This window comes from Doryrhamphus excisus, chromosome 5 (genome assembly GCF_030265055.1).
Source record: "Doryrhamphus excisus isolate RoL2022-K1 chromosome 5, RoL_Dexc_1.0, whole genome shotgun sequence".
NCBI lineage: Eukaryota > Metazoa > Chordata > Actinopteri > Syngnathiformes > Syngnathidae > Doryrhamphus > Doryrhamphus excisus.
In genome coordinates this window covers 25,480,811-25,489,123 of record NC_080470.1, presented here as the reverse complement: position 1 = coordinate 25,489,123, position 8,313 = coordinate 25,480,811, and the positions used below count along the sequence as shown (strand labels likewise).

Below are 8,313 nucleotides of genomic sequence, written 5' to 3'. Positions count from 1 at the left end.
GTACATTGTATCAGATTTGATTGTGCTTTTCAAGGCACCCATAGCGCTTAACAATGACGTGAACCCATTATTCATTCACTCCTCGGTCACAAACTGGTGGTGGTAATCTACATCTGTAGTCACAGCTGCCCCTACTGTCGTAGTCTGACAGAAATATAACTGCCTATTTGCCTCTCGGACATTTATTTGCATTCATACATCAGTGTGGGCAGCACTGGATACAAGGTGGGTGAAATGTCTTGCCTAAAGACACAACGACACCGACAGGGACAGAGAATCAAACCCCTAACCTTCTAGTTTCTGGACGACCTGGTGAACCTCCTGAGCCACTGCCACCCGTTGTACCAGGATTTGTAATTTTTTTCACTTTATTGTACACAACTTTATTCAACACTGTACATATTTGTAATTCATTTTTAAAACCCCTTTAAAGACACTAAAGTGCAATGAAGCATAATTAAGTCTTAAGTTTTGTTTCAATGCTCTGTCAAAGACCGTTACAGACCATTGTATCGCCAACATGGCAACCCATACGGGAGCTTGTCACGTGGGTACGGATCTTCTTCCGGGGTCTTCCGGTGGCTCACCAGCTGGTAGTCTTGATTCATTTTAATTTCAATTTCCTTGGATGCTTTTGTTTACTAGTATGCATATTAAAATCAGATTGTTGCTGCATCACATGTAACCATTTTGAACCATTTTGTTCTTTATTATGATGTCAATTACTGGTTAGTATAAAATGTGTAAAATGCAAGTCATTAGGAAAAAAAAGGCATTAGAAAAAAATGGGATCCCAGGAGCTGGAGGGGATTTGCTTCCGTTGCATTCAGTCTGATGAGTCACAGCATCGTGGCGCTTTTTAGACCCACCATTATTTTGTCTCCATGGTGACCATTAGACGGCGTCATTGCACTACGTGCAAGTGCGTCACGTGATCAAATAACAGCAATACCGTTGCCTCGATTCAAATTTGATGGATTACATTATGAACATGAATGGAACATATTTATAATTACATTTTCCCTCTGTAACTGAGGTTACAATGGCGTGACATAGCTTATACATGCTGCCTTTACAGTCATTTTGATACTCTGCGGGTTAATGTTTCAATCAATGTTTTTTGTTTCACCTAATCACATTCTGCATAGTAGATCCCCATGGGTAGAGACCAGAACCATAACACATGCGAATGATGAATATACCCATAAACTGCACCTAAAAAGCCTGTTTTTGACACTCCAAAACATTACAATACACCTCACACAGTTAGTATACAAATTTTAAATTAACTTTTACATATCAAGAAACAATTACATGAATACAGTATATATTACCGTACTTACAAAACATCACATAATTGCCAAAACATTGTAATGTTGAAAGATAAGTGGATTTACTTGTGAGACAGCGCCCTCTGCTGGATTCACAACTGCAGCACTCTCCCCCTGCAGATAGCGGCACCAAAACACTTACACAAAAATTCATTTACAATTTAAAACAGACAAAACTAATCCGCAAATACGCAGGGGGGGGGGGGGGGGGGGCAAACAGGCAGGGATCTAGTGTACAGTAATCAAGTTTTTAGGTGTTACCCCCCTCTTCTCTTCACATTACTGTCATGGATTAGTTATGTGTTACCACTTAGTTTCCCAATGTAGGCAGGCTCACTTTGAGCCTATCGAAAAACACAGTGGGGTCTTCCAACAAAGCAGACAGGCTGCTCCTGTTAGCGTACGCAGCCACACCCACAGCGGTCATCAGAATCAGCGACCACTTCAGCGATCTCTTGGCTTCGGCTATGTCACATGGTCGGGTCTGCATGGGTTGGACCACCCTGTCCCACTGAGTGAGTATGGCTTGACGTGCTCCGGCCCACTTCCCTGGACCTTTGAGACGGTACTGGTAAGGGGTCACGGGCCCGAAAAGCACGTTTAGTGCCAGCCTAGGGTCGGTGAGCAGGAGCCTGGGGATGTTGGGTCGGACCCCCAGAAACACCGCAATCTCATCCATGTATACGTTGTAGTCCACCTGGATGGTGTGTCTCTGACTGGTCACATACCTGAAATAAAGATGTGGCAGACTCTAATTAATTTATCAATCAGTGTACATATAATATCATAATATCTGAATTCTTCTATGACACGATTAAATACTTGTATATACACATTACCTTTTAGCCATGGTGTCCTCCTTACACTGGATGTCATCCATCATGTCAGCCACAGAAGGAAGCTTGATGCAGCCTGTTGAAAAATGCATTTAATATGTCCATCACAAGTTAAAGGTTGCTTGTTTACAGAACCAATCCTACCTTTGAAAACCCTTGTGGCCCACCTGGCCTGCATCTCAGAGATGGGCATGATTGCCCCCAGTGGCTGCACCAGGCCAATAATAGCTAGCGTGGGGTGGTCCAGCTCTGGAGGAAAGACATACTTGTACAACGAGGCCTTGTTGCTCGACACAGAGACCACATGCGAGGCCAGGAATGGAAAGGAAAACCTGTAACCCGTGGCAAAAACCTACAAAAAAATAAGCCACATGTTCACCTCCTTGAGCCAAAGGAAAGACATGATTTGGGCAACCTACCACCAGGTCCACGTCCTCCACAATGCTTCCATCGTCAAATTCCACACTGGAGCCGAGAAATCTGCAGATGTTGGGCTTTACTTGCACAGTTCCGGACAGGATGCGGTTGGGAAGCTCGTCGTTCACGGTGGGATGCTGGCTGAACAACCTGGGATGGCAATATAGATTGGAGACTACATTAACATCAATGCAGTTCAACACCAGGACATGATTCTATATTCATTTGTAGATGAATACTAACATTAAAATATAATACAACATGATAATATAGATTTATATTTTTATATTGTTGTATTAAAATGTTGGAAATAAAACACATCAAAGTATTTCCATCAATTTTCCTGTCTCATGCTATCTAAAATGTAAATAAAAACAATGTGAATGCAGCCAGCTACCTGTGATTTGGCTTCAGGTTGTACAGGCTGTGATTAAATCTGCGGTTAAGTTGGCTCTCGGCCAGGCCACACATGAAGCTGACGGGAAGGACTGTTTGAATCCATGTCATCAGCCTGTTAAAACCCAAATCCAGGGGCACACCGTTGTTTCCCACCCTGTTCAGGATCCACGCTCCTCTGCGAGTGCTCAGGTAAAGCTGCAGGGAGGACAAAAAGTAGTAAGGTGAACAGGGTGGGGTGACATTCCAGTCCTGAAGGTGGCAGCAAGGTGCATTAGAGTGGATCCTAAATGCCACACATTGCAGGCTTTTTTGAGGCCACTGCCCTACCTGCCTATAAGGCCAATTCCTCAGCAAAAAGCATTGTTTTTGGACCCAACTCTTGAACTGTGATGCAGTAATACTGTGTCATGACTGCTTTGAAGATGTTACAAAGTACACTAGCTGCCAACCTGCTTGGTGACTCGGCTCAGTTCCACAGCGATGTCCCCTCCGGAGTTCCCAATCCCTACCACCACCACTCTCTTGTCTCGCCACTCTTCGGGAGTCTTGTAGTCCCGACTGTGGAAGTATTTGCCCTCAAATTTGTCAATACCTGAAGAAACAAAAGACTTGCAGTATCTCACAAAGGCAATCTTCACAAAGGACTATACTACAGAAAGTAAAGTCAATACATGGCCATTATTGTTTAAACATCTGGCAACACAAGGGGGTAGCAAGATACAGGAACTGTATCATGTCTACAGTCAAGCATGGCGGTGTTGGGATTATGGTATGGGGCTGCATGAGTGCTGGCAGAGCTGTGGTTCATTTAGGGAAACATGAATTTCAACATTCTAAAGAGCGTGATCTCCTCCTTGGTAGTTTTCCCATTCCCATTCAGTTGACTCATTTTCAGTGAGTACTAATTTGTTCCTTAATTCCTAAAGCTTTATTTAGACGCTGACTTTATGTAACAGAATTTGTTGGCATTTCATTTTGTAATCAGATCTTTTCACATGAATTCATGCAGAAGAGAAATTCATTAAATAAAAAATTGTGTGTGTTTTGAAATTCAGTTTATTACAGTATATGAAATTAATCAAACATATTTATAAATTCAGTTTGCTAAAATACAGTGTTTTAAATTTCAGTGCAAAAAAATAAATAAACAAATGTGAGAACACTGTTCTTGCAAAAAACGTGTTTTGACAATTTTTGTGAACTTTAATTCACTTCATTTCAGAATTTTTATAAACTGAATTTTAAAACACAGTTTTAAAATACAGGGCATTTAGATCAATGACACCATCTGACCCAACAGACAGAGCAAAGAAAATATTAAATAAATAAATAAAATAGTTTTTTTTTTTAATCAACTGGCTCATTAAACACATATTGTGCACATTTCTGCATAGTTCAAAGAATTAGTTACATAAATTTGGCATCTAAAAATATAAGCTGCACATTGCATTGACTACTCTAAAGTATATCTACATTAGGATTCTATAGTATTTCTACGTGACTGACGAACGTTGATGACATTACATTGACATTGATAACAACAAGTAGTTCAAATGTTGCATAACCACATTGTATACAGTAGTTACAAAGGTTAATTCTCTACAACGTGTGGGCCCTGTCACATACAAAGTCATTCAAATTCTAGAGGCAATACCTGGGAAGTCCTGAACAGGCAGGTTGGGGTGACAGTGGTGTCCAATGCAGATCATCACCGCATCAAATATGTGTTTGCTCTTTATGCCATCCTTGTCCTCCGTCACAACATCCCAGTTGCCGGAACGTGTAAAATCTGACCTCTGCTTCACCTGCAAGACTTTGGTCTGAAGGCACAACAAAATGTACAGTGTAATGTTGTAATAATTAACAAATATATTACACAACACAGAGTCGTCCCACGCAGGGGTTTCACCCTGTGCAACAACATTTTTAAAGTGCATGCAGAGGTAGATAAAGCTGCTGAACTAGAGACCCTGGTGATTATGTTTTTGGAGACTAACAAAGACTTTGCAGCTAACTGAATAGAATGTTTACAGTAATATTGGGGCAGTAATGAAATTATGACATTTTGGCACAATAAAAACGGGAAATAATGTAAATGTTATATTCACTTTTCAGTCATTACAGTCCACTTGCGTTAAGCATTAACAGCACCTATCCCAGCTTACTTTCGGCATGATGCGGGGTACACCTATAGACAATAAACCAGCTTTTCCAATTCAAATGAGTAGGATTTCGCTATTTTTGTAAAGGGACATCTATTTATGCTTACGTTGAAGCGTATGTGCTTGATGAGCCCAAAGTGGTCGGCGTACATGCGGAAGTAGTCCATGATGAGTGTGTTGTGCATGTAGTTTGGGAAGTGCGCAGGGATGGGATAGTCGCTGTAGCACATCATCTCCTTGGAGGTGTTGATGATGACAGAGTGGTAGATGCTGGCCCGGTCCTGCTCGGGGTTCTCCTGTAGTCAACAGAGAGAGGAAACAGGACATTTATTTACATTTACTCATACTAACGCTTTAAGTATGCAGGCTCTCTACTCTCTGGCAGTATGCCATTTTTGAATATGCGTGAAGTTCCCGGATGCATACTGCATTCTCCAGAAATGTTGAGTATGTATCATCAGCTTACTACTCACACTCAAATTACCCAGGATGCAACACGACGTGACTTCACCGCAAAAAAAAAACGTTGGCTGAACACTGAGCAGCAGGATGGACCAAACGGCGGTGTCAAGCAGGATATATTGCGAGTTGCTTCGCTTCTTGTTTTCAAAGTAAAAGCAGTGATTTATCACTATTGTTTTTTGTATGAGAAAAGTAAGCGGGTGTTTTATTTTGTCAAAATAACAAGAAGCGCGTTGCTCACTTCGGCTAGCTTAAATTTGGCTGAATTCGTCTAAACGAAATTGTAAACGGTTGGTATTTGGACAAATAAACGGCCACGTTCTCGCCTGATTAAAAAAATCTCAATAAAGTGGTGTATTTAAATAGTTTAGAACTAAAGTGAAATCAGCTTCAGCCTGTCGATTTCGGCTCAGGTAGGAGCGCAATGCATTGTGGGTTATCATGTAGTACGCTGTAGTGTAAACGCTTTGCATACTGTCTGATGGATTGGGTATGCAGTTAGTAGTTAGTATGCCGTTTCGAACACAGCCATAGACATGTTGTTGACCCCGGGCTGCACGGCGGCGAGTGGTTAGCGCACAGGCCACACAGCTAGGAGACTCAAGTTCGATTCCACCCTCGGGCATGTCTGTTTACATGTTCTCCCCGTGCATGCGTGGGTACTCCGGGTAACCACATTCCAAAAACATGCTAGGTTAATTGGCCACTCCAAATTGTCCATAGGTATGAATGTGAGTGTGAATGGTTGTTTGTCTATATGTGCCCTGGGATTGGCTGGCCACCAGTCCAGGGTGTATCCTGCCTCTCGCCCGAAGACAGATAGGAATAGCTCCAGCACCCCCGCGACCCATGTGAGGATAAGCAGTGGAAAATGAATGAATGAATGAATGTTGTTGACCCACCTTGAACCTCCAAAGGCCTCCGATGTCATCGCTGCTCTCAAAGCAGACAGGCTCCAGCCCCTCATCCAGACAGCACTTGATGCAGGCCAGACCTGAGCTACCTCCTCCAATGATGGCCACACGACGAGTCATACTGCAGCTGTGCATACAATAGGAAGAAACAGCGGTTACGATCATTTCCTTCCATGCCTAATGCTCCAGTCGAGCAAAACCCAAACATTCCAAACACAGAAACAAAACGTCTCTCAATGGTAAGTAGCTTTAGCATTTCAGCGTTTGGTAATGTGGAATGTTTTTTGCGGTTATACCAGGGTTTAAAAAACTTGGGTAAACCACCTGATTGTGGTGGGAAACGGCTACTAGCAACCCTGCTCCCTGTTGCACACTTTATAATGCTATACAGACAACCGCCTTTGTACCATGATAAATTGTTGCTTACTGCTTGCTCTTCTGACTCGTTGGAAAGGTGTCGGGCTTTGTCGGATAGTCCGGCTGCATAGTGGCCCATGTTTACAAAACAGTCCAGTGTGAAATCCCGTTGAGAGATTAAAATGTATTTCTTTTTCTGGTAGGGAATAAGGAACTCCAACCACTTGTACCTGATGGTGTCGTCTTTAGGAATTGTAAACAAATGTAGCATTCCCTTACACTCAAAGAAACACTTCCTGGGAGCCATTGCTAACAACGTAACAGCTTGTGGGTGGGCGGGGGAAGCAGAGAGCGTATCTGGCCTACAGCTATGCCCATATAAGGAAGCCCGCCTTTGTGTGAGGTCACACGCCTCCACTTTTACAAAGCCTTCTGAAAGCCAGGAGCGTTTTGAGCCATTCCAAATGTCCTTCAGGGCTCACTTCCAAATGTGCAAACCTCATTATCTGAAACTTTGGCATCGTTTAACATGAGAATACAACATTACATACATTATTTTATATTATATACAACTACATTTAGAGGTCAGAAAAGTGGAAAAAGCATAATCGGTCCCCTCTAAAATCTTACAATGTTATATTATTTGTTTTGTAGCATTCTTAGTGTGTATTTGTTTTTGATAGTAAAGCCTTTATGTGTTTGCCTTTTGGGTGAGTTCTGTGTGTGGAGCGTTTGGACGTTGCTGCTTGTCGGCCACCGTACTTGAAAGTGTCTTCTAAACTGCTCTTTTGCCCTGATAACGCAAGTTCCACAAAAGCAAGGAGCTGCTAGTTATGTTGGAAAGCTGTCAAAACAGCAACAAAAGCTGTGCAATGATGAAGTTTTATAACCGACATAAACAATGGTCACCACACGCTAACGTCGACATGCTTCAAGGAGTAGCAGGACGCTTTGAGAGCTGGCTTTCAAAAAGTAAACACGTCTCTCACCAACACAAATGGTAAAAGCAGCCGATTTTCCCACAGTAAGTGCAAGCAGCGCAATAAACGAGCAGAGACTCTTTTGAAGTTTTTTGTTTAAACAAAACTAGCGGAGGGCGACATGACAACACAAAAGCACCGACGTTTCTTCTTACCGTATAAAGACGAAGGAAGTGACTGTGACTTGTTTGTTGTCCCTAGCTGCTCGGTGGTGGGTGGGCGGAGTGGACAGACTCTGACCGGACTCCTGAACTCATCACGGTAGAGTTACTTAACTGGTGGAAAAACAAACACCCTAACGCCCATTCCGTGGGGTGATTGATGTGAGGACGATTTGATCTTTTCTCGTCAAATTTCTACACATGACTGATTCACCATGTAACTCAACACAAAACATTTCATTTCTTAATATGTATAAACGTATTTTATTTAATATTTTACACGGTGTTGGTTTT

At 42.3% G+C, this 8,313-nt stretch overlaps 1 protein-coding gene across 2 annotated transcripts; it reads right to left on the bottom strand.

Annotated features, from left to right (window-relative positions):
* Positions 1 to 1,210: 1,210 nt before the first annotated feature.
* LOC131129453 (flavin-containing monooxygenase 5-like) lies at positions 1,211 to 8,160 on the bottom strand. Of its 2 annotated transcripts, none has more exons than XM_058073051.1 (10): positions 8,014 to 8,160; positions 6,510 to 6,648; positions 5,253 to 5,441; positions 4,638 to 4,803; positions 3,433 to 3,575; positions 2,982 to 3,178; positions 2,587 to 2,734; positions 2,312 to 2,519; positions 2,171 to 2,243; positions 1,211 to 2,059 (listed from the first exon to the last, which is right to left on the bottom strand). In XM_058073051.1, the coding sequence occupies exons 2-10, from the start codon at positions 6,639 to 6,641 to the stop codon at positions 1,642 to 1,644; spliced, it is 1,674 nt and encodes a 557-aa protein (XP_057929034.1). In that variant the 5' UTR covers positions 6,642 to 6,648; positions 8,014 to 8,160; the 3' UTR covers positions 1,211 to 1,641. The 2 variants fall into 2 exon arrangements, with proteins under 2 accessions (XP_057929034.1, XP_057929035.1); XM_058073052.1 differs by lacking the exon at positions 8,014 to 8,160 and adding an exon at positions 7,868 to 7,997.
* Between the last annotated feature and the right edge of the window lie 153 nt (positions 8,161 to 8,313).

Coding starts and splice junctions, on each gene's coding strand:
- LOC131129453 (XM_058073051.1), bottom strand. CDS start 6,641: ATGACTCGTCGTGTGGCCATCATTGGAGGAGGTAGCTCAGGTCTGGCC. Junction 3,576..4,637: donor GCCTGTTCAGGACTTCCCAG/GTATTGCCTCTA, acceptor TTGTTTCTTCAG/GTATTGACAAATTTGAGGGC. Junction 3,179..3,432: donor TGAGCCGAGTCACCAAGCAG/GTTGGCAGCTAG, acceptor TCCTCCCTGCAG/CTTTACCTGAGCACTCGCAG.